The sequence below is a fragment of the Trachypithecus francoisi genome, unplaced genomic scaffold (assembly GCF_009764315.1).
Source record: "Trachypithecus francoisi isolate TF-2019V2 unplaced genomic scaffold, Tfra_2.0 Lachesis_group2, whole genome shotgun sequence".
Taxonomy (NCBI): domain Eukaryota; kingdom Metazoa; phylum Chordata; class Mammalia; order Primates; family Cercopithecidae; genus Trachypithecus; species Trachypithecus francoisi.
The window spans coordinates 117,670,818-117,696,899 of record NW_022681465.1 but is presented as its reverse complement, the minus strand read 5'-3'; the positions used below and the strand labels follow the sequence as shown (position 1 = coordinate 117,696,899).

The 26,082-nt window shown below is 44.8% G+C and overlaps 1 protein-coding gene across 1 annotated transcript in view; it reads right to left on the bottom strand.

Moving 5' to 3' along the window:
* The window catches only part of GABRP (gamma-aminobutyric acid type A receptor subunit pi), a 28,620-nt gene extending 3,694 nt beyond the window's left edge, over positions 1–24,926 (bottom strand). The window contains exons 1-9 of the mRNA XM_033180280.1: positions 24,743–24,926; positions 19,669–19,763; positions 19,092–19,210; positions 14,015–14,082; positions 12,932–13,149; positions 10,808–10,890; positions 4,543–4,680; positions 1,635–1,787; positions 616–803 (exon numbers count right to left, since the gene is read on the bottom strand). Of these exons, the coding sequence (XP_033036171.1) occupies positions 616–803; positions 1,635–1,787; positions 4,543–4,680; positions 10,808–10,890; positions 12,932–13,149; positions 14,015–14,082; positions 19,092–19,210; positions 19,669–19,721 (1,020 nt within the window). The 5' untranslated portion in view covers positions 19,722–19,763; positions 24,743–24,926. The remainder of the gene's footprint in view (positions 1–615; positions 804–1,634; positions 1,788–4,542; positions 4,681–10,807; positions 10,891–12,931; positions 13,150–14,014; positions 14,083–19,091; positions 19,211–19,668; positions 19,764–24,742) is intronic.
* Positions 24,927–26,082: the final 1,156 nt, after the last annotated feature.

The following is a 26,082-nucleotide window of genomic DNA, read 5'->3' as shown; positions in this document are numbered from 1 at the left end:
AATAACATAATATTTGCAAAAGGCTTGTTACTGTGTCTGGCACATGTAAATGCTTGTTAAATAATGACTATTATTATTATTTAGAGAGCTGGACTACAGTGTTCCACTGCTAAACCAAGTAATGACAGTTTTTCTCAATTAGCAGAAAAATATACTAACCAAGAAATTTGTCACAATCTAATATTTCCATACATTTTTCAGTAAAGCATTACTTGTATAATTTAAGAATACAATAATAAGACAAAAGAATTACATTTTAAGTAAATATATATTAATCTGCAACTTGCAAGCAGATGATCATGCTTTGTTTCATATTGGATTCTTCATGGATGCTTGCTCCTGTGGTTGTAATTTTATGCTGCATACAGATAACATATTTTCTTCTGGAAAATTAAACATATTAATATCTCATTGTATTTGGTGAAAAGAATGGTCTTTTTCAAGGAGCACCATGACTTCCAGCTGCTCCCACCTGAACAAGGATAAGACTCACTGGAGCACAGGGAATCACTAGGGGTGGGGTGGGGTGGGGATAGGAGCCAGGTCCAGCCCATGTCTACAGACCAGCACTTGGCACCAGTGATGGATCATGCACAGGGCCCTCAAGACTCTTACCCTATCTTTGGCTGCCATCTGCTGTAAGGAACTGTAGTGAGCAACTGCGTATTCCAGCAAGGCCCCAAACACGAAGCTAAAGCAGATCCCCAGGTACACATCGATGGCCTTTATGAAGCAGTTGGTGTTGGGAAGAGAAGTGCGGGACCCGATCATCAGTGTGGTCATTGATAACACAGTCGTCACTCCTGGGAAAACAGGCAGGGGACGTTCCTACAAAGTGACTGGTTAGCCCTCCACCATAGCCTGGCAGAGTGTCCCCATTTGAGAATTGGCAGGGTGAGGACAAGACCCAGAAATGGAATGCATCTCATTTTGAAAAGTCTGTGACCTTCTAGAACACGGTTGATTTGTCCATTTTGTACAGATATGAGTGATGTGTTTTTTTAAATGTTTCACATTCTGTCTTCTCCCGGGAGGGGGTGATCAGTATGCAAAAGAACTGACAATAGACCATCTAAGCACAATGATCCCTTGCTTGTCACAGTAAAACTTAAGTTTAAAAATACACCACTCCTGGCACGGCAGGGTGGCTCACACCTGTAATCCCAGCACTTTGGGAGGCCAAGGTGGGCAGATCACTTGAGGTCAGGAGTTCAGGACCAGCCTGGGCAACATGGTGAAACCCCATCTCTACTAAAAATACAAAAATAAGTCAGGCATGATGGCACATGCCTGTATTCTCAGCTACCTGGGATTCTAAGGCAGGAGAGTCACTTGAGCCTGGAAGGCTGAGGTTGCAGTGAGCCGAGATCACGCCACTCCGCTCCAACCTGGGCGACAAGAGTGAAATTCTGTCTCCAAAAAAAAAACCAACCAACCAGCCAAACAACAACAACAACAAACCCATACTCCTAAAGTAGTCTCTTTCTGTCTCTCACTCTCTCTGTAAAAGAATCTCCCAAGAAAACAACTGTTGGAACTGCCTTAGGAATATTAATGAAGACAATGGTAAAAGGAAAAAAAAAGCAAGTACCTGACAAGCCAGTTCTTAGAAATCTCCTGTTAGAGCTGCTTACCAATGCAGGTTCTTGCAGGGACTGAATCGAGGGAGATCCAAAATGAAACCCAGGACAACATCACCAGGAAAGTGGAAGGAACGTAGGTTTCCAAAATGAAATACAGAACGTTCCTCCGAAGCTCAAATTGTAAGACCAATCTAGTGTAATTTCCTGAAAGGGTAAACAACGGATAGGAAATTGTGTCTGTTCATGTAGCAAGTGGTTTCTCTATGGGATGCTTAACTTAACTATAGGTACATTAAGCCCTCTGTCATTGATCAAAATCTAGTTCTGTATGAACTGTCATTATGATTTCCACAGGAGACATTGCTGTTGCATTGAATGGGATTTATAGGGGCACTGCTCTGCCTCACGTCCATCTTGGGCTTTTCTGCATCACAGTATTCCTACAGCAGTGCAATCAATACTGGTTTTCTTGACGTCTGCCTCACTAGACAGTGAGTCCCTTGGGGGCAAACACTGAATCTTTCAGTTCTGCACTCACAAAATAGTTGTTCAATAAATACCCATTTAATGAAGATTACCTGTGACCACCTGTTTCTCAAGGAATACTATGGAATAGACCTAATGGACCTATTAAATTTAAGTGAATTTTTTATGATTTCAGAGGCACCCCAGGTTTTATACTATTTCAGGGCCATCCTTAGGAAACAGTGTATTCTAGATGTGGGAAAGGCATGTGCTAGAGAGCTATCATTAACAAAATTCTGTGTGGCAAATAGGCTACCGTAGCACAAAACATATGTCCATGGGTTAGAGTTCCAAGCTCTGCTCCTGCTGTGCTTCTATTATGGGGAGGTGAGCAGTAGTGGCCAGCATTGGTGTGGATGGATGAATGAAGAGGTTATCCTTTGGGAACAGGAAAAGTCTGGCTTAGATTGGTATTGGGGAAAAGCAGGATAGTGAATGGGAGCTGCTCCAACCCCCTGTCACCCCCAAATTAAAGCCTGAAATTAGAAATTATACCATTAAATAGCTAAACAAGAGACATATGCCTGGATAAATATAGTATAGAATAAAAATACATACTTTTAGAGCTTGATGAGACCCTAGGGATTACTTATTATTTTACTTTATTGATGGGTAAATTGAGACACAGGGAGTTTTAGTGATTTGAAAAGGACCTGGAGTTGATGTTAGAAGAAAGAATAAAAACCAGGTCTTTCGCCCGTTGGTCCAGGGATGTTTTATCAGTCTACACTGCCTGCTTTATTTCTTTGATTTTGAAAATCAATGTTTTAAAAACAAACAAGCAAACCTTAGAATCAATATTTGACTAAATAACGACCCTCTTTTATACCTAAAGATGATCGTTATGTGCTACATGAGATTACAAAATTTTGAAAACTGAAGGCATTTTTAATATGAACCCAATTTGGGAATCCAGATTTGGTAAACTATGACAGCATAGCCCTAATTTACAAAGTTGTCTTTAAAAATAAAGTGTATTTATTTGCCCATTACAAAAATAATACATGATAATTACTTAAAATTTGGAAAATAAGGCCAGGCATGGTGGCTCATGCCTGTAATCCCAGCACTTTGGCAGGCCAAGGCAGGTGGGTTGCTGGAGCTCAGGAGTTCGAGACCAGCCTGGGAAACATGATGAAACCTCGTCTCTACAAAAAATACAAAAAATTACCCAGGCGTGATGGCACACACCTGTAGTCCCAGCTACCAGGAAGACTGAGGTGGGAAGATCACTTGAGCCCAGGAGGTGAAGGCTGCAGTGAGCTGAGATTGCGCCACTGCACTCCAGCCTAGGTGACACTAGAGTGAGACACTGTCTCAAGAAAATAAAATAAGAAATAAATAAATAAATAAAAGAAGAAAGAAAAGAAAAATTTGGAAAATAAGAAAAATAGGGGGAAAAATCACCTTTTCTTCCATTCCAGTCTTTTCTCTATACATAGCCTTTAATTTCTAATTTTCATGTAGCCATGATCTTGGTGTGACATATGATTTTTAATGTCATCTAGGCTCAACTAAAATACACAGTAGGCTGGGCCCAGTGGCTCATGCCTGTAATCCCAGCACTTTGGAAGGCCAAGGCAGGCGGATCACTTGAGTCAGGAGTTCAAGACCAGCCTGGCCAACATGGCAAAACCCCCTCTCTACCAAAAATACAAAAATTAGCCTTTCATGCTGAAGCATGCCTGAAATCCCAGCTACGCAGGAGGCTGAGGCACAAGAATCACTTGAACCTGGGAGGCGAAGGTTGCAGTGAGCTGAGATCGTGCCACTGCACTCCAGCCTGGGTGACAGACTTTGTCTCAAATTCTCAAAAAAATAAAATAAAATAAAATAAAATAATGCAGTAATTTTTTAGGGTGCAGATATTGATGAGAATAAGCATTCTTAATATTATCATAAGGAAGTGAGAGGAAAATACCTGCTGCTTACATATAACATCACATCTTTCAAAACATGTCTATGTAAAATCACCAAAAACCAAGAAATGCATTTCTGGTAAATGAAATGAGTAAGTAACACTTCCTGCCACGTTTGCAATAATTAGGGTTTTCGTGCTCTTGTTGGGTATTACTGCTGTCTTCTTCATCTTTGAGTTGTATTCTTATTTTCATTCTTCAGTGTTAAAGAACCAGTGTTCCAGTTAGAAATATGAATAAATTTCATGCATGAGGGAGGCATGGAATTTGAGCAATCATTAGAAAATATGTGGAGGTACATGGTGCAAGGCTTCAGAGCTGGTCCAGGAGTCTGTTCCTAAGTGGACCATTTTAATACTGGGTGTGGAGAGGTGGAATTGCTCAGCCCAAACCCTACCGTCCCTCTCCACTGCATCCCAAAGAGGTGAAGTGAGCAGATGATATTTCTGACTTAGAGAGCAACCCTACACCTCAGTTCACTTATTTTAATTTATACAGTTTGTCACATGAGTTACCTGTCTCCTGCTGCGATCTGGTGACTAAGGTGAAATACCGCTCTATGGTGTACTGAGCAAGCCGCAGGTGTTCCAGCCCACGCACAGAGTCGTTCCCTCTCAGCCAGGTGAACTCCACGTCGTTTCCATCATAGCCCCCTGGCAAATGAAATGGAGCCCTGGTCAGTGCAAGGGTGTTCCAGATTGAACTGGTCTGAAAAATGCTGTGATATGGAGACAGCATGAGTTCCTTCTTCATGGTGATAAGTCCAAGGACAATCTCATGCAGAACTTGGCATGATTTCCCAAGTGCAATTGCAATGTCTGCTCTGAATGAAGTGACCTGCTAGGACAATTTGCTGTCAATTGAGAGCTTGTCCTGTGTTAGGTATTGCGTAGGTCTGGTGGATGATAAGTCATTAGAAGTGGCCTCCCTCATTATTTAAATTACATTTATTAAGCACATATCTGTGAACACACAAAGATACTGCCTTTCAAGATTGTATAATAGCTCTGATGATATTTTCAGGGACTTAACTGATCTCTTCATACTTCCATATTGGCATAAATATAAAAGCAAAAACAAAAAACCTGCTTTATAAAGCATGTAAAAATACATGTTAGATAAGTCTCAGAGCAGTTTAATTAATATAGTTGACAATAGTAACAATAGTTACCTTTTGAACATTTGTAAGTACTTTATACATTATGTCACTAATGTTCTTGTAAACTTGCAAGGTAGCCATTTCTATATTTCTTCAATTCTAAGATGGACATTTCTTTACATTTTCTGAAATTGAACTGGATCTTGTAGTTGATTCATATCCATATAATATATATATAATAGTGTATATATGTGTTTTTATATATAGTAGAGCTTATTTTTTTCCTGAAATGTTATTATTCAATAAATGCTGTTCCATGGAACTGAGTCACTATAATGATTTTCCCACATTATTCTTGAAAACTCTCAGATTCAGAGGGGTTGCATAACTTTCTCAGGATAATAAAGCAAGCAAGAAAGAGTTACCTTAGGAAAATTCAATCCCAAAGTCTATGAGTGATGATGATAATAATACTTATGATTTAATAAGCGATTGCATTTCCAAGTGCTTTACAACATTATCATCTCACTTAACCCTCAATATAGCTCTTTGAGAAGATATATGAATGGTTCACAAGCAAACAAAAAGATACTCAACATCACTAGTTATTAGGGAAATGCAAATCAAAACCACAATAATACACCTCACACCCATTAGAATGGCTGTAATAAGAAAGACGGACAATAACAAAGGCCAGCACATGGAGAAGCTGGAACATGAGCTAGTGGGAATGTGAAATGGTACAACCACTTTGGAAAACACTAACGCGGTAACAATTTCTTAGAAACTTAAATATAAATTTACCATTTGACCCAGCATTCCACTCCTAGGTATCTGTCCAAGATAAATGAAATCAGGTCCACACAAAGACTCACACAACAGTTTTCATAGCAGCACTACTCATAATAGCCAAAGAGTGGAAACCAAATGTCCATCAACTGATGAATCAATAAATAAAGTGTGATACATATCTCTCACATGAATATATATATATGCATACAAAGGAATACTACTCAGTAATAAAAAGGAATAAAGTACTGATGCATGCCATAACATGTGTGAACCTCACAAACATGCTAAGTGAAGAAAACCAGATGCAAAAGACCACATAGGGCTGGGCGTGGTGGCTCATGCCTGTAATCCCAGCACTTTGGGAGGCCGAGGTGGACAGATCACCTGAGGTCAGGAGTTTGAGACCAGCCTGGCCAACATGGTGAAACCCTGTCTCTATTAAAAATACAAAAATTAGCCAGGTGTGGCAGCACGTGCCAGCTACTTGGGAGACTGAGATAGGAGAATCACTTGAACCCGGGAGGCGGAGGTTGCAGTGAGCCTAGATTGCACCATTGCACTCCAGCCTGGACAACAAGAGCAAAACTCTACCTCAAAACCAACCAACCAACCAACCAACCAACAACCAACCAACCAACCTACCAACCAACCACATAGTGCATGATTCCATTTATATGAAATATCCAGAAAAGACACATTCATACAGACAGCAAGTAGGTTAGTCGTTGCCTGGGAGCTAGCGATGGAAAAGAGGCGTGGCTGCAGAGGGGTACAGGGATCTCTTTGGGGTGATGGAAATATTCTAACAGTGGCATGTGGTGATGGTGGCACTACTCGGAAATGTACTAAAAATCTTTGAGTTGCACAATTAACATGGGTGGATTTTATGGCATATAAGTTATTCCTCAATAAAGCTGTTACAAAACAACTCGGAGTCAGATACTATTATTCTTCCCACTTCACAGATAGGAAACTGAGGTCCAGAGACATTAGTTACTCACCCAGAGTCACAGAGCTAGTGATGGCAAAACCCAGTGATTTCAGTACCTGTGATCTTAAACATAAAGCTCTATTGCCTTCGTTTTCAAAGGCTGCTGGGAAATGTGATGCCGGTGTTGGAACTAACATTTTGTTAAGTCTCACAGTATGGTATTCATTGTCTAGCAAGGGTTATCTCTCCCTCCCCAGGGAAGAGAAATATAGTCATAAACTCTTGGGGGATTTCCAGGTATAAATTGTCTGTGGTCTTTCCCTCGGAAGCATCCAAACATGTACTAAAGCCAGCTGTCTAAATATGGCTACCATCCCACATTAGAAAAAAAAAAAAAACTATGAAAGTGGGTAGTACAAGTTTCTACCTGGACACTCTGCCTTTACAACTAGTAAATGCATACAATCATTACATTATGGTCTCTCTGTCCCTGGGTGCATAAGGAAAACTGTGGGATGGTATCAGTTCTTTTCTAGAGATGGCACTTAGAAAAAAACCCATAGTGAGGTTTCTATACCCAAACGCTGCTAATAAACATTCAGAGAAAGCTCCCTCCGCTCACTGGGGATGGTCTTTGTGAAACAGAGGCTGAAGTTTCCAGGAGAATCTCTCTCCTGGGATTTGAGATGAGCCCAGCCATGATACATGGAAGGTAATTGCTTTCCACATGGAACTGAAAATGAGTTCTCTTTTTGATAACCTCAAGTTTTATTCCGCCAACAAACAGCTGTATTGCTTCAAGAAGGTTCTGCATGCATTTAATCAATGAGATAATTAATCTGTTTGTCTGGGTCTTTAATTAAATGTCTGCTTCTGAAAAATGGCCTCTGCTTCATAATGGCTGTGCTTCTCAGATGTTGCCCACTTGTGACCTTACGTAAGGAGTGCCCACTGCTCTCCAGAGCTTGACTATAGTTTCTTCTTCCACACACAAGCCCTGCCTTGATGCCTTCATAAATCATATCTGCAATGTTGTTTGCCTATCACAGGTGCCCAAGTTTGGTGGGTATTTCAGAGTGGTTTACTAAGGAACAAAGGAGATTACTTAACAATGCTGGGGAGTTCATTCATCACACATTAACTTCATTCTTCATCACAGGCAAACCCCCAGATTACAGTTTAGATGCCCATTTACTGGCATGACTGTATGAGCTTTGTATCTATCAAGCAATTTCTTTTAAAAGTTGGAAGCACGAGTGATAAATGTCAAGGATGGCTTTGCATATTTGCTGTTCCTTCTGCTGTGTTCCTTCTTGTACGTAACCTGCATCTTAGTAGATTCTGAGTCCCACTCCTTGTCTCTTGGTCCATTCCAGCTGATCCCCTATGTCTCATTCCAAGTGACACTTTACCTAGGAAAACTCTGATCCCCCTATTACTTTTCATTGTTGTAACTCATTGTTATAATTATTTAAAGTCCCACACCCTCTATTAGACTGTAGAGTTCTCGAAGACTGCAACATTGCTTTTATCTGTGTATTGCAAACATCTACTACAGTACCTCACATAGAACAGTCATTTAATGGTTGAATGGATGAATTGAATGTATTTATATGAGGATAGACAGATGGAACCCACCAGCTATCTAGATTGGCTGGAGACGTTAGTGGGACAATATATAAAACTAAAGTATTAGAATGAGAAAAAAAGACTTTCCTTAACAGACACAGGAAAGGACAAACACTGGTCTTGGTCCTAAGTAATTCAAGGGAACTGGCACAGGGATATGTCTAGGACCACTGAGTGGTAATCAGGTTGCTATTCAGTTGAACATTCTGACAGGATTTGGGGAGTCCAACAAAAGCGTCACATGGTTACTCAATTGGGGGAACAATGATGATAATAAATGGACACTGGAGAAACTGGAAAGGAGTTATTAAAAGATTTTCATTATCCCCATATTACAGTTTAAAAGCACTTTATGGTATACTCAGGAAAAATAAGCAGCTCAGATCACAAACAAGCCACTGGAACAAACTTCCTGTGTGACTCTCCAGCCCAGTGGAAGGGCTATTAGAGTTCAGGGAACTTTGGACGTTGGGGCCATTCTACTTGGGTTCAAGTCCCAGTGTGGTTACTTAACTTTCCATTGGGAAAATTGCCAAATCCTAATTTTTCTATCTGCAAGATGGGAAAAACAATATATATATATATTTGGCTCACCAGCTGTTGTTTGCTGACCCCTGACCTAGACCACCAACTACATTAAAGCATTTCCTTTGATTTTCTTGTCCACTCACAGGTGGAGATATCTGGTACTAATGAATAATATATATATGTATATATATATGTATGTGTATATATGAATAATATATGTGTGTATATATATGTATAATGTGTATATATATGTGTGTATATATATATGTGTATATATATATCTCTTTGTTTGGAAGGTATCTAGTACAGTGCCAGACATGGGTTAAGCAATTGTTAAATGGATGCTACAGTATTTATTGGGAAAAGAATATTTATTACTATATATATATTTTTTGTTTGAGATGGAGTCTTGTTCTTGCTTGCTGCCCAGGCTGGAGTGCAGTGGCGCAATCTTGGCTCACGGCAACCTCCACCTCCTGGGTTCAAGTGATTCTCCTGCCTCAGTCTCCCAAGTAGCTGGAATTACAGGCACCCACCACCACACCTGGCTAATTTTTGTATTTTTAGTAGAGATGGGGTTTCACCATGTTGGTCAGGCTGGTCTTGAACTCCAGACCTCAAGTGATCTGTCCACCTTGGCCTCCCAAAGTGCTGGGATTATAGGCATGAGCCACTGTGCCCAGTCCATTTATTACTATTATTATTACTATTATTGTTAACAAAAATGTTGTTCGGTCAAGGAGACTGGGGCAACTACAGATTGAGGTCACAAAACACATTTTGTTACCTCCTCCAAGAAGTCTTTCTCCACTAGCCTCTCTACTTCCTTTGCAACGGAGAGTAAGGTTTTTCTTATTATCACAGTGCTTTGCATAGAAAAAAGAAATAAAATAAAGTCTTTGTGATTTTCTAGAACTAAAAAGGTAGCCCTGGACACATTTGCTGACAAATGAAGAGTACATTGATGAAAAGTCCATGACCTTTTTCATCAGCTTCTACTGGGACCTGTGGCTGATTTGATGTTGGGAGAGTAAGGGTGGGTGGGTGGCAAAGAACATGGTCATAGAACTCATCTGGAACCACAGACCCTTTGAGAGTTAGTAACCAGATAGATGGCATAAATTCAATACTAAAAGTTTAGGTCTCAGGGGCTAGTCTAGATTTGTTGTCGCCAAAATGTTTTTAATAAAATAATTGTCCCACAAAACGCTCATGAAAGAAGATTCCATGGTTTAAAACGTTTGCGGAGTGTACCACTCCTTCTTGGAATTTCACATGGAAGTAGCTTATTAGAGCCTGTTAAAAACTCTGCAGCAAAGAAGAATATTAACACTTTAGGCTTTATGAGTCATCTGGTCTCTATCACAAATACTCAACTCTGCTAACTCTGCCACTGCAGTGCAAAAGTAGCCACAGACAATGTGTAAGTACATGGGCATGACTGTGCTTCAGTAAAACTTCTTTTGCAGAAACGGGTGATGGGCTGGATTTGGCTCACCAGCTGTTGTTTGCTGACCCCTGACCTAGACCACCAACTACATTAAAGCATTTCCTTTGATTTTCTTGTCCACTCACAGGTGGAGATATCTGGTACTAATGAATAATGGTTCTCCCCAAAAGATATTAGGCATATCTTTGAGAAGTCTCTAAATCTGTCTGGAAGTACAGTCAGAAGGGCTGAATCCACAATGAATCAACATTAAGAAAAGAAAGGCCACTATGTATGAGATACTTTTCATGAATACACAGACCTAAGTAACCCAGGAAAATCATCTCAGAAGTCTGTAGGATGTATACTTACAGCTTTCCAGCTGCAACTTGCATGTCTGTGTGTCCATGGGGTATTTAGACAGATCCATGTTACATGCAACAGTTGTTGTGATTCTAAGAAGGAAAAGTGGATTCAAAAACAGTATTATGAGGAAGCTATAGAAAGTTCACATTCCCTTCCAAGGCCCACTCAGAAAGGACTTTCACTTGAACTCTTACAATGAACATGTAGGTTGCAGCCTGCATCTAAAGCATCCTTGAGGTTATGTGTGCTAAAGAATGCCCATGAAGCTTGGTTAAAACCTGGGTCCAGAGTGGAGGAAGTTGGAATGTTGGCCATTCAAGGGGCAAAACTTCTGGCAGTATCACAGAACAGACAGATGCATTGGCCCAAGATGCTTTAGCATCCAGTTTTTAAATTTAATCTTCCTGACAGACCTGGGTGGGCCTAGAACAGTGTTCACCGTCAGTATCGTCACCACTTGACAGCAGGTGTAGGGACTTGCATAGGCTCACGTGGCTCTGAGTGGCAGAACTGAGGCTGGAGCCCGGGTTTCCTGGCTGTGGTCTTCTCATGAGGCCCTGCCTCCTCATGGGAACCAGGATGCAGGGGCTGTGGGGCCCCCAGGAACTGTGGCTTTGAGGGCTTAACTCCAGAGATGTTCGATTAAAGGTCGGTTAAGCCCTCACAGTGGAGATTGCATTCACCAGGCCTCTATCTTCCTTTTTCTTCATTGTCATACATTTTTATTCAGCACCTTTATTTATTAAGCACTGTGCTAGGTACTTGGGGGAAATGGAGGTGATTACAGAATGGTGCTCACCTCCAGGATGCTCACTCACACCTCCTTTAGGGAGACAGAGACTAACAATAGTTATGGTTTACTAAGTGCTTACTGTGAGCCAGTCCCTGGGCTGAGTGCTTTGCATGCATTACCCCTTTGAATAGCTCTACTAGGTAGGAAATATTTTAATTCTCATTTTACTGCTGCTGAAACTGAGGCTCTGAGAGTCAGGTAACTTGCCTAAGGTCACAAAGCTGCTGAGGGACACAGCAGGGAATTGTACCCAAATCTTTATGATTCTAGAGCCAGGCTATTAAACACACTCATTATTTGTAATCCTTACACAACATTGATTGTGTTGTGTGCCATAATATAGACAGACACAAATGCACGCACAAATGCATGCACACACTCACACACCCACATTCACACATGTGCTGTGGGAACGTGGGGAAGGGGGACATTAATGATGATTGGAATTGAGACCAAAAGAGAAGTCTAATTATGTTTCATGAAACAAGAATTGGGCTTTGAGATGGTCTTTGCAAAACTCAGTACAGTTGAGGCATGTCCAGAAATTCAGTTTATTGGTTAGCTCAACCCTTGTTTTATAACTTCAGACTCTTACTTAAGATTAAACATCAGCCCCATGGATATTTTGCTCCTGGCCTCCTCCCCAAGGCCTCTGGGAGCTTTAGGTTTGCACAGTCCTTGCACAGGCAGGGATGAGTCCTGTTCCATCCAATCCGGCTCCATGAACAATTGGGTGAAAGGAACTTCAGCTTCAGGAATTTGGGGAGAGGGCAAAGGGGAGCCCATGGCTGTAGGTGGCAGAGGCATTGGGGCATTGCACCTTGGTTTTCTCTACAAACATGACTCAGACAAGTAGAGTTGCGTTCTGGAGTTGCCTCAGCTCCACTAAGCCCCATGAAAGGAAAGTTCTCTGCATGCACCTCTCTGTTGGCTCTTGCCGTTGCCCCTACTACTTCCCTTGCTAACTTCCTTTTACCCTTTGAGACACAGCTCAGAATCCTGTGAAGGCATCCTGTAACATTACCCCCAAACCATTCACCTACTCTCCAACTTGGGCCCCAGCACCGGAGACCTCCTTTGTTTCCATGTGCGTGTCTTAAGGACAGGGCAAGGTCTTACTCAGCTCTACCCTGTGGCCAGCATGGGGCTTGGCACAGAGCAGGTGTTTGGTAGGTGATGAACTGAGAGAGGGACCTTCTATTATGGGTGCAAGGATCTAAGAAGGCATGGGACTTCACAGTGGCTATCCGAGTTCTGATCACAACTACCCAAGACACATCTGCATGTTTTCTCCCAGCTGCTGCCCTCCAGCCCTGAGGTCACAGGTGTCCGCGTACCTGAGGGCATACAGGACCGTGCCATTGGAGAAGAGGCGGATTAGCCTGTTTCCCACAGTGACTTCATGGAGGAAGGACGTCTTGGACTCCACAATGTAAGTGTCTGGCACCCAGAGGAACTCCACGAGGCGGGCATCCAGAGTGAAGCTCTTGTTGCCTTCAAACACCAGCCGCTGGTCCATCCAGCGCTGTCGGAGGTATATGGTGGCTGTGTAGTCCTGGGAGGGGGAGGCAGGGTATGGAAATGGATGGGGGTGGTGGGTGAGGAAACCCCACCAAACAGGAGAAAAGTGGTCAAGGTTTATTCCTCTCCCCACCTCCACTTAGAGCAAGAGTACACAGATGTTGGTGAATAAAGGTACCATTCTAATTGCAATATGCCAGTGCCCCAAGACTGGGGTAACTGATAAGTCACTCTGGTTACCCCAGTCTTGGGGTAGTGGCATATTGCAATAAGAGAACAAATCACCTTATTTATTTGAGATAATAGCTCCCCTGCCAAAAGGGAGCCCCATATTTGAGACTTTAACTTATGTGGCGTGACAGCTCACATTGCACTGATCGCTAAGGCCCCATCAAATTGTTGAATTTTTTGTGGGCTAAGTGCTCAGGTTGTCCACGACTTATCTGGAATGCACAGCATGCCCTCTTGGCAAACTGCCTTTAGTTTGCCCTTGTCTCGAATATGTTCTCTTAAGGGAGAGGGTCGTTGTCAGCACCAGCTGTCAGTTTTCCTCGGGTTGTCTCCCCCGTTTTGAAAGACCACGTGATGGCCTGGCTTGCCTACTACACTTTTATTCCTTTCCCCAGATTTTATCCATCACCAAGTGTATCCACTTCATTGTCTGGTTTCTATCCTCCTGGCTCTTGAACTGATTTTCTTCCTGATACTCAGAAAATCTGCTCTACAAGAATCTTCCATTGTCTTGAGTTTGGAGACAGCACTCCAACTTCTGCCATTTCAAATGCAGGAGGGCCATGAGCCATTTTTTTTTTTTTTTTTTTTGAGTGGCTAGAAAGCATATTGCCATTAAACACACGGAGAGGGACTACTTGGGTGGAGTACAAAGCAACAGCGCTTACCATGTTACTCTCTGAAATGCTAGAGATACTTGCAATGTCCAGAGTCAGTGCTATCTGAACGGGTTCTCCTAAGATGAAAAAAAAAAAAAAACAAGAAAGAATGGAAACACAAACACGAGCTGTCCTAATACTACATCAGTGCATTCTAAAAAAGATTAAAATTACGAAAGTTGTGCTTGGTTGTTAGAAAAATTTAAATCATCTATAAATATAAAAAGAAAAATTTTCTTATCCCCTCTCAAGAATAACCATTGTGTATGGTGTGCCTCTCTTTTGTATGAAAAATATGCACAAAATACATAGGTATCTTAAAATGCAAGAGAGACCACACTGCATAATTAATGCTTTTTAATTAATTTTTTTTCTTTTTTTTGAGACAGAGTTGAATTCTTCTTGCCCAGTCTGGAGTGCAATAGCATGATCTTGGCTCACCGCAACCTCCACCTCCCGGGTTCTAGCGATTCCCCTGCCTCAGTCTCCCAAGTAGCTGGGATTACAGGCATGTGTCACCACGCCTGGCTAATTTTGTATTTTTTTCTCCATGTTGGTCACGCTGGTCAATTAAAGCATATTTTAAGGAACATAGTGCTGAGATATTTGCCACTTCTTACATGGAGGGTTTTTCCTATGGCATTTGCAAGGAACTAATTGTTTAGAAACGTAACGGGTTTGGTAATCTAATTGTGCACACATGTTGTTGTTTCCCTCCTCGGCTAAGTAAATTTACCACAAGAGGCATTCAAGACTCACGGCTGAGGTTTTGCTGACCTCCTGACAGGTTGCTTCTCTTCCTTTACTCTCCTGGAATCCTAAACAATTTCGAATGTCAGAACCTCTGTGTTTGGTCTAATGTGCAGACTGTTGGGCCTCAATCCTGGACTCTCAGCAGACAGATTGAACTTCAGAGAGAGACAGTTCTATCTCTAGAGAAGGAGGTGTCAGAGCCACCTTCAAGAAGCCAGGCCAGGTCAGGGAAGTTTACTCCTCTTTATATGGAGATGTGGAATAATGGACCTAGATCCCAGCTCTGTCACCTCCCAGTTCTTTATTTGGGAAAAGTTACTAAATCTTTCAGAACTGCAGTTCTCTTACCTGCAAGTGGATGTCATGGGAAGGGTTAAATGAGATGAGACACGTGACAGTGTCTTTGTGGGGTGGTGGCAATAGGGAGTAAAAGAGAAGTGCCTGCCTAGCCGGACATCCTGAAGGTGTTCATTACTGGTTATCTGTACAAATCTCCTAGCATCACATCCATCAGTCATGTAACAACAGGCACTCAATAAATGGCATTTCCCTTCCCTTCCCCCTCTCTTCCGTAATCCTAGCTAATTTTGGAAAAGGGACAATTTTGTTCACCAGGCTAATAGATGCAATAGCATTCACTTGCAATAAATAACTCCTGGGGGTGCCTCAGGGGACTGTGATAATGCATTAACCAGGAAGAGGCCAGGCGGAACTCAAAAGAAGCTTAAAAATATCTCATCGGTAGGAATAGGGCAAAGCAACCTACTTATTAATCTAAGGAAACTAAGCCATAGGATATAGGTAGGAATTTGGAAATGAAGTGTTAGAGCCAACGCAATTAAACAATACTTGAATGTTAATATCTGGTGGAAAAGGGCGAGATCTTTGAGGGTAGAACCTGGAAGGTGCTAAAGCGGTGTGGTGCTAAGTGGCTTTCTGCCTCGCAGGGCAGCAAGGTGCAGCTCTGAGACTAGAAGCCTGGAGTCAGAGACAGGTGTCTGAATTCCACTCGGGCCACCTAACAGCTTTGTGACCTTGAGCAAATTTCAAATTTTTCTGTGCTGTGGTTTCTTTTCTTTCTTTCTTTCTTTCTTTTTTTTTTTTTTTTTTTTTTTTTTTTGAGATGGAATCTCCCTCTTGTCACCCAGGCTGGAGGTGCTGTGGTGTGATATTGGCTCACTGCAACCTCTGCCTCCTGGGTTCAAGTGATTCTCCTACCTCAGCCTTCAGAATAGCTAGGATTACAGCACCCACCACCATGCCCAGCTAATTTTTGTATTTTTGATAATGGCGGGGTTTCACCATGTTGGCCAGGCTGGTCTCGAACTCTTGACTTCAGGTGATCTGCCCACCTCGGCCTCCCAAAGTGCTGGGAATACAGGCCTGAGCCACCGTGCCTGGCCTGTGCTGCAGTTTCACACCTGTAAAATAGAGCCACTAGAGCCACTGTGGTTTAAATGTTTGCCCCCTCCAAAACTCATGTCGACATTTAATTGCCATTGTAAGAATGTTAAGAGATAGGACCCTTAAGAGGTGATTAAGCCTCAGAGGTAGAATTGGTGCCATCATAAAAGGGCAAGTTCAGCCCCCTCCTGTCCTCTCTCTCACTCTCTCTCCTTCCACCATCTGATGACACAGCAAGAAGGCCCTTGCCAAATTCCAGCACCTTGATATTGGACTCCTCAGCCTTTAAAACAGTGAGCCAATAAACTTCTGCTCATTATAAATACTCAGTCTCAGGTATTCTGTTATAGAAGCACAAAACAGACTAAGACAAGTGCCTGCCATCGAGGGTTGCGTTGGCACAGTTACGGCATCTGCTTTAAGTGCCATAGATCCATGTTAGTTGCCCTCCCTGAAGAATGTAGAGAATGGAAAAGACATGAGAGCCCCAGTCCCACTGTGCTTTCTGTCCAGTTTATTTCGACATAGTTTTGTCTAGGCTTTGCCTCAATTGACTTTTTTAGTGGACCAGAGCGTGCTCTTTTCTTCCCCTTGAGTTATAAAAGCAAGCTGTGCCACCAGAGGGCAGCTTTCTCCTAGGAACGAGGTCAAAGCCAGCTCCTGGGTAGTGTTCACTAGCACCTGCTTACAACCCTTTGCTTTATCTAGCTCAGTCCCTGAGAAATCCTATGAAGGTCTTGTCTCTCTTGGACCTTGGGGTCCTGGAAACTGGGTGCAAAGATATTACAGAGAGCAATGGCCCTCCATGGGCCTCCAGGCTGCTGTGCAAGTATAGGGATTTTCAGGAGTGAAGTGCCAAGAGGCACAAAACAAGGGGCATGGGGTTGTACTGTTCCCTTTTTTAAACTGAAGACTCCATGCCCCATTTTCACTCCAGGTGGGATGAGGCATCACATCCCTTTAAGCCTCCCCCAGGCTCCCTGTTCTCAGAATGAGCTCCTTGCCCGAGAACCCTGTACCTTGTTGGCCAGTGAGTAGGCAAACAAGAAGGGGTGTGTTCTGGATTAATTGTTTGGGGTTTGGGAGGCAAGAGAAATTGTTGAGTGGTACTAACTAAGGCATGCAGACTCACACGCTTGTCATTCGTGTTCAGTAGGGCCTGGGAAAACCAGGGGATGTTGAAGCCTCTTTAGGTTCCTTAATGTAAGGATCTCACATCTTAATTGTGTCTCAAATCTGAATGAAAATGCATCTCTCCCATCTCCAACGGAGTAGGTGTGATTGACTGAGGGTCCCGGCTACCGTGCTTTGGAATCTATCACCATGCTTGCCCCAAGGCCACACTTTTCATGGGCCACGGCCAACCACAGACTGAACACAGTGGGGATATCAAAGCGGCCTGTTCCTGGGAGGCACAGAGACAGGAGACTCCTCTGAATGCAGCCGTAGCTCAAAGATTCCCTGGTGGTCATTCCAAACACACAAGGACTGCCCTACATTCTAAGACACTTCCACCCAACCTTCCTTCCTTCCCTCTCTCCTTCCCTGGGGCCAGACCTGCAGGTCTGACAGCTCTCCTAGCTTCCCTCTCCCCCTGCCCCATTCTCCCTCCTAGACATAGTCCCCCTAAATAGCTTGAAGAAGTCATTGGCTCTTGGCGTCTGCTGCTCAGAGGATCTGGACTACCACATGAATCCTAGATCAGACCATAGAGTTTTATCACCTGAAGGGAGGAGCAGGGAGGAGAAGGGATGAAAATAACCCACACTCTGTTGATGGGGTAGGCACTGTGCCTCAGGCTTACACACTTCACTTCATTCAGTCCTCCCGGTGAGATAGATGGGATGTCCCCATTTTACAGAAAGGGAAAGTGAGGCACAGAAGGCTAAACTACTTGCCAAGCAGGAGAGCTAGGAGCCAAACTCAGGTTTGTTCAATGCCAAGGCTCTTTCTGTTGCTTTCTGCTATGAAGAGCTGTGTAGTTGGCCTCACTCCTTTCCTCCTTGCTTTATTCTTTCAACAGATATTAATCAGCAATTTGTTATATGTCACACACTGAGCTTCTACGGGGGATAGTGAGGGAAATAGTCAGACTCCTTCGAGGGCTGTAGCCTGGAGCCGGGACAGACATTAATCCAGTTATAGCATAATGGGAGTGGCTATGATTTGGAGGCATGTTCACAAGGAATTGTGAAGAAAGGGATGGAGCCTGGAGGAATCAGGGGCGGCTTCTCAGAGAAGGCAGCCTTTGCTCTGAGACATGACGGAAAATTGGCATTTTCCCAGGGAGCCAAGTTTAAAGAAGCAATTCCAGGAAGATTGCCTCTGTAAAGGCATAGAGGCAGGGGAGGCCAAGGATGTCAGGGAGCATTCAGAGTACACTGGGGAGCATTATAGGAGGGGAAGGAGCGGGGACTTAGGCTGACGAGAACGGCAGGCAGACAAAGGCTGGACTGGGAAGGGCCTGGTGTGTCTGGACTCTACGCAAGGATGCTGGGGCACATACGGGTGTTCCAAACAGGGCAATGACCCAGGAGGCATCCAGATGGCAGTTTGGGGAGTCAGCTGAGAGGGGGCAGGCTGGAGGGGGAAGACCAGGTGGGGTAGCCTGGTGGCACACGGTGAATTCATTGGATAGTGACTCTGGAAGTGGGGGCAGGAGGAGGATAGTGTGTGTGATTGTTAGGAGGCTCTCGCAACCTCCTCAATGAAGAAGAGCATTGCTTTATCTTGCAGGTGGAGAGGCAAGGTGCCTTTTTCAAGGCAGTGTGAAAAATCATTGGTAGCCATCCTCATCCATCATTGCCAGTCCTTAACAGGCTGCAGATCAGAAAATGGAGTCAACTAAAACCTCCCGAAACCCTCCACTGCTTATTGTCTCTGTTTTCGTCCCTTTGAATTGATGTCTTGGACACAGAGGATGACCTACCACCAAAATTGGGCCTGAGAAATTTGTTATATCCTGCTGTGAGGTTCTCAAAGCCAGGCAGGGAAAGCTTGTCACTTCTGCCGACCTCGACGTTGAGCTGATTCCCCCGGATGCACATCCTGGAAAAGAAATGGACTTTGTTGCATTTGCTTGTTTATGCGTGAATCAACATGTGTACACACCCTTGAACTTGTGTTTGCCCACGTGTGTGTGGATGTATGTGCCGTGCCCATGTACCAGCAGTGACATTCCTACAAAAAAATCTCTTAGTTTTCAGCTATTGAGTTAGTATCTCCATTTTTTACCCATTTGTGATAGATCAAAATATGGTAATTTGGGGACCCTCCAAGTGTCTTCTTTAAAAACATAAGGGTTCATCCATCCATGACCATATTGGAAGCTTGTGCTCTGTAAATAGAGTAAATGGAGGGAAGTTTTATTGTTTGGTGCTCCAGGGAAGTGAGGAGACCAGGTTTTGCCTGGCTGTGGGTGAGTAGGAAGAGCTGGCCCCTCCCACCACATGCCTGAATGCAAAGCAACTCAAGATGGGGGCCATTCTGGGGGTAGCAAGGCTCACCTTTCAGTGAAGAGACTCAGACACACGAAGGCCAAGTGGAGGCTATAGTTCATGTTGAGGAGCTGTTCCCACCGAGGGGTTGAAGGAAGAATCACCTGGGAAACAGAGGGGGCAAGGTAAGCGGAAGGCAGTGCAACAGGCTCACTGGCTCCTGGCTAGCCTCTCTCTCTGGTGGGTGGCCGGTGCAGCATTTTCTCAGCATGCGTAGGAGGCAGCCTCTTTCCATACCTTTTGGTTACAGCTCCTTCTCCCTGTGTTCCCTCCAGGAATGACTTCATTTTGGAGGATTATGTTTTTTTTAAATTAAATTTTTATTTTTTTGAAACAGTGTCTCACTCTGTCACCCAGGCTGAAGTGCAGAGGCATGAGATCTCGGTTCACTGCAGCTCTACTTCCCAGGCTCCAACAATGCTCCTACCTTAGCCTCCTAAGTAGCGGGGACTACAGGCACGTACTACCACACCTGGCTAATTTTTTTTTGTATTTTTGGTAGAGATGGGGTTTCATCATGTTGCCCAGGCTGGTCTCGAACTCCTAAGCTGAAGTGATCCATCTGCCTTGGCCTCCCAAAGTGCTGGGATTACAGGCATGGGCCACTATGCCCGGCCCAGGATTATGTTTTAAATCTACCCCAGATTAAGACTGGGACCTTGTGTGGAGAGTGGTTCATTAGCACCAGAAAGGCAGCCAGTTTATCCCCTGGGCCACATCTGCTAGGAGCCAAGGCTATCCTTGCCCTGTCCTTGTCCCAGCTTTACCAGGAAGGACACTCTCAACTCTATACTCACCTCGACCAAGTCAGACATTCTCTTATTTATCCCTAGGTCTTGGCTTGTGGGGCCAGTAGTATAGACAGGAAACAAAAACCTGAGAGCCTCCAGTGTCAGGAAGTCATGAGTTAGATGCTGTCCCACAGAGCTCACTCCATCCTCACCGTGGCCTTGTGTAGTGGGTGGGTTAATCCCTGTATTTTTTTTTTTTTTTTTGAGACGGAGTCTCGCTCTGTCACCGAGGCTGGAGTGCAGTGGCCGGATCTCAGCTCGCTGCAAGCTCCGCCTCCCGGGTTCACACCATTCTCCTGCCTCAGCCTCCCGAGTAGCTGGGACTACAGGCGCCCGCTACCTCGCCCGGCTAGTTTTTTGTATTTTTTAGTAGAGACGGGGTTTCACAGTGTTAGCCAGGATGGTCTCGATCTCCTGACCTCGTGATCCGCCCGTCTCGGCCTCCCAAAGTGCTGGGATTACAGGCTTGAGCCACCGCACGACAAGGAAACAGGTGCATGGGAAGGACACATGCTAGTGAGTGCCAGGGGAGACTTTGAATCCAGGGCTGGCTGCCTCCCCTGGGTACTCTCTTCCTTCACAGCAGGCTGGGGCCTGGGCCTTAGTTCACCCGAGGATCCTTGCTGCTCTTGTCACCTCCTAGACCTTGTCCCTGTGTTTCCTGAAGCCTTCCAGCTGGTGTGTACGTGAGGACCATTGATGGGGCATGGCCCAGGGGCCCGGCCTCCTCAGATTCAGGAGCTGTTGTCAGGCCTCCCTCTGAGGGAGCAGGGGGAGGGCCTCCCTCTGAGGGCCAGCCTGTGACCTGTCATGCTGGTGACAGCAGAATGGGGGTGCTCAGGGTCAGGCCCCATTCTCAGGCAGCCCTGGGTTGATTAACTTCTCTGTGGCAACCTCTGTGAAACAAGCCACTTTCTAGAATCTGGCCATTCTGGAGCTTAGGGTGTGATTCAGCCATTCATTAGTATTATTTTACTTTCAAAACCAATACACGCTCATTGTAGAAATGGCAACAAGTCAGAAATTAAAAGTGTAAGTCCCAATGATGTGTTAATATGGATTCATCGATGAAAACAAATGTGTCCCTCTGATGTGAGATGTTGACAGTAAAGAAAGTTTTATGTGTAGGGAAGGCTCAATTTTGCTGTGACTCAAAATTGCTCTAAAAAAGAAGTCTATTTAAAAACAAAAACAAACACAAAAAGAGCACCCCCACTCATTTCTTCTCTTTTGTCTCATACTTCAGAAATAACTACTGATAACAGTTGCTTTATCACAGATACACATATATATTTATATACATGTATATCTCTGTATCAAAAAAATTAAAAAGCAAAATTGGGGCAATAGCATGCTTTTTTGCTGCTTACTTTTTTAACTTAATAATTATAGCAAACATTTATTGAACACTTAATGCATGCTTACAACTGTGCCATGCATATTTACAATCCTCACAACTTTTTGAAGTAGGGTATACCATTCTCCCCATTTTACAGGTGAGAATACCGAGGATTAGAGAGGATGAGGAATATTTCCAAGGTTAAGTAGCACATGAGGGGCAGAAAAGTGCATCTAAGCAAGCTGACCTAAGTCCTTTTAATGAGTGCACCATGAAACATGCTGTGTTGCAGTATCAGTGACACCTTCCATGTCAGTTCCTATAATCCGCTTTATTCTTTCTAATGGCTGCGAGGTATCTCATAGTCTGAATATACCAACATTTCTAGAACACAGCTCCTACCATGAATGTTGTTATCTCCAAAGTTTTACTATTACAAAATCAGGGAAGAACAGTTTTGCACACAGGTAAACTCTTATCATTCTGTTCTCTGTTGTGTTAGCTCTTTTGTTCCACTCATTGAAAATACCAGCTATAAAATCAACATTATAAATCTACCAACAATCATATCCACATTCTCTTCCTTTAGTCCATCTCCCCAGTCCCTGTCCTTTGCGCTGTCCAAGCATCGAGTTTAAGGGGGTCCATGGAGCAGCTCCCATGCTCTCCATTGCCTCATTCAATTTTCCAAAGGTTTATTGGGCTCCTCCTATGAACTAGGCATGTGAAAGGCACCACCAGAACACCCATCTAGTGAGGAAGAGACATGTGTGAGTGGTAAATGAACATTCCCTACAGCCATCCTATAACAGGAGCAGAGGACAGGGGATACTTGGTATGAAAAAGAGCAGGGAGGATGGGGCAATGTCAAAAGGGAAGTCACAGAGAAGATAATTTGATTCTTGAAGAGTGTGTTGCATTTGCCAGGTGGACAAAGGAGAGTGGGGGCCCTCCAAATGTTGGACAGACATGTGGAGGCTTGCCCATGGCCTCTCTCCCACATGCTTATCAGCCTCCTCCCACCAGCCCTTGGCTGTCTGTGTCTTTCTCCTGGTCTGGCCTGAATGAACATGGTTCCACTTCAGCATATTCCTCATTTCCTCCTCCTCCTATGGGAAACGGCCCTCGATCGAGTGAGTTGGGGAACCATCCAGTCTTCAGTTCCAAGACTCCTCTTGAATAGTGCTTTCCTGGTGGCCAAACTTCTGTTAGGGAGATGTAACATTTGGCCCTGGGCCTCTCAACCTCCTCTAGGGAGTCTCGTGATCTGAGAAGCTTCGCCCAGGCTAGAGCCAGAAATGGAATCCCATCCTACCCTGTTTTTGCTTGGTTAACTTGCTAAACACGTCTCATTTTATAAGGGAAGAAAAGAGAAGAAGGAACAAGCCTTCTAAATGCCCATGAATTGTTAGAAGCCATGTCTGGTGCCTAACTTCATTTAATTCTCATGGCTGTTGGCCCAGTAGGTGTTAATTTTTAGAGTCAAATCTCAGATTTGCAAAGGGATTTGGCTGAGGTCACACAGTTAAGTGGCATGATTTAAATCTGTTTTCCAAGTCCCTTTTCTTTGCCCTGCATCTAGGAGGAGGACCTCCAGCACCCCCAAGCTGAACTGGATTCCACTTGAATCTTGTCGTTTTTATACCCAACCCATCTGGGGGATGGAGTGTTGCATCCGCGGCACATCCCAAGTGACAAGTGCAGCTGATGCCATCAACCCCTGTGGCAGAAGAGCCACAGTGGCTATTTATGTGTCCGCTAGCCTCCACTGGAGGCTCAGGCCACCAGTTCTGGTCCAGATGCTGGGGGAGGGCATTTAGTGGAGAGGTACTGAGCCACCAGAGGGGAGTGTCCTAAGGGTTGTCCCCAAAGCTGCAACACAGATGTTGACTGAAACCACCTAGTCTTCTGCATCTGCAGAGACATGGTACTCAGGAGGTCCTAGGAGGCTCCTGAGTAGGGGTAGCCCATGCATTATTCTGCCCTGAGGGCATCTCTGGCCAAGGTCCTACCTCCACTTGTAGAGGAGACCTTGAGCTCTGGATTCCGACACACCCGAGTCATTTAATCTCTCAGAGTCTCAGTTTTCCCATCTGACAAATGGGAATAGAAAACACTCAATAAACATTAGTTTTCATTCTCCTCTGCCTTCCATGTCGTCCATGGGAATTCAGTGATTCCACTATGGCTAACACAACCTAAAGCTCAAGCTCTTCCTAATACACCCCAGGTGCCACTCAGAGTGTTAGCTAACTGGCATCACCCGAGGAAGGACAGGGTCAGGCACAGGGCATTAGGGTCACGTAAGGAGCTGATGGCACCTTTTTCTGAACCAGAAATCCAGCCCAGTGTCTCCCAGTCTCCCCTGCCTCTTCCTGGGTTGGCCTGCTGGGCCTCTGTACTCTGTGCTCTTGGCCTCTATGTCTCTTCAACACTTCCCAGGCTGGGAAGTAATCCGAGATGTGCAGGGTTCTACTCCCGTGTCTACTCTATTCCCAGAATTTCTACCCCGTAAATATAGTGACTCTCCCAGTTGTTACCTCCAGCTTCCTTCCTATGCAGGCACTGTTTTCCTATCCTTGTCACTTCAGCATAGACAGAATCATTTGTTGGAAAGCAGGAGTAGAGCCTGAATTAGGTTAAAGTGAGGAAAGGCATTATTGCCATGGGTCCTCCTTAAGAAAATCCCAGAAGATAAAGTAGTGTGGCCTGTGCCCTGTGTCTGCTGGGTCTTGGCCAGCTGGTGCAGAGGAGTGAATGACTGTGGCTGTAGTGAGGACAGCAGGGGCTCTAATCTTGGCTCTGCTGCTCGTCCTGCAGTGGCACTCCCTGACACACATTAGGTGTTCAGCAGAGACCAGACCTGACCCCTCCCTTGGTCCCAGCAGGGCTTGTATTTAGATCTCCCTCCCTCCCCTCTCCAGGCACCTGGAGGGGCCAGCGGTTTCCTTACCAGGCAGTTGTTGAGGCTTCGTTAGGGCAAGTCCTTCAGGCCTACAGGCAGGACTTTCGGGCAAGGCACAGTCTTCTGGGTCCCCAGAGTTCTCCCCATCCTCAGCCCTGTCCCCTAGTATGTGGACACGCAGCCACCCTCAGATAGAGTGGCTCTCTGCGGAAGAATAGAGCTGCTGAACCTGCTGTGCAGAAACAGGGGTGGGCGGAGCCTCTCAAAGCCCCGTCTTTGGTCGGGGCGCTGACTGGTCCTGAGTGTCTGGAGATCATCTGGTCCTGCGTGTCTGGAGATTGTCAGCTCTTGCTATAGCTACTGCCTCCAGGGGTTTGATTCTGAGATCATGTCTCAGTCTTGCTCCCAGACCTCTGCCAGAAAAGACCCCTGAGATCAAGGACCCATGAGAGTCAGATAAAGTGGGTGACCCCACCGACTATGCCAGGCTCTGGATTTGGTGGACAGCCCTCCATCCTGGTGCAATGGAATGGCTATAGTGGCCAGTCACTTTCTTAGGTCTCAGCTTCCCATCTATAAAATGAGAAGCCGACTGTGTGGAAGACTCTGATTTCTTGTTGTGTATTTTAAGAGCATCTTTGGGATCAATAGAAAGCCTATTCTACATTAAAAGAGACTTTCGCATCCCAGGACCTAGTGCTTTCCAGCCTGGGAAGTTTCAAAAAGACTCACAGAAGGCAACAGTATGCAGGATAGGGGCACAGGAGGTCAACGCAGGAGGAAGCGGGGGCACTGGAAGACATTGGGCTGGATTTCTCCAACCCTCCACCTTCCCCCATTCCGCCCTCACACAGAGGATTCTTTAACTCCCCACAAAGTCCTTTCAGGAGCATCCCAGAGAGGGAGGCCTTCTTCCTCCCTGGCCAAGCAAACCTCCTAAGAGAGGTGCTTGGACAGTGCTCACTGAGCCCTGGCTCATCCCCTCATCATAGCCAGTGGCCCTAAACTCACTCTTGGCTCCAGTCATGCAGGTAGGAGGTAGGGGATTCCTTGGAGGCTTGGCTTTGCACCCTGAGGGAGCTGGGAGCCAGGAGGGACGGAGATGGAGGGGCAGGGAGAGAGCTGAGGCTGTGGTGAGAGGCCTAGAGGCATCTCCTTCCCTCCTGACATTATGGTGAAGCTCCTGCCTAGACCCAGTCTAGGAGCTGGGAAGGGAGAGACCCAGAGAGAGAAAGGAAGAGGAGCAAATGAAGGGGCAGGAAGGGGAGGGCCTCAGCATACAATACACCATAGATGCCTTTGGCCCCAAACCAACTTCCTTAGTGAGCTTCTGGAGCCTGGCCAGCCTGGAAAACATTGCTCTGCTGGTGGTTAAGGAGTGGGCACCT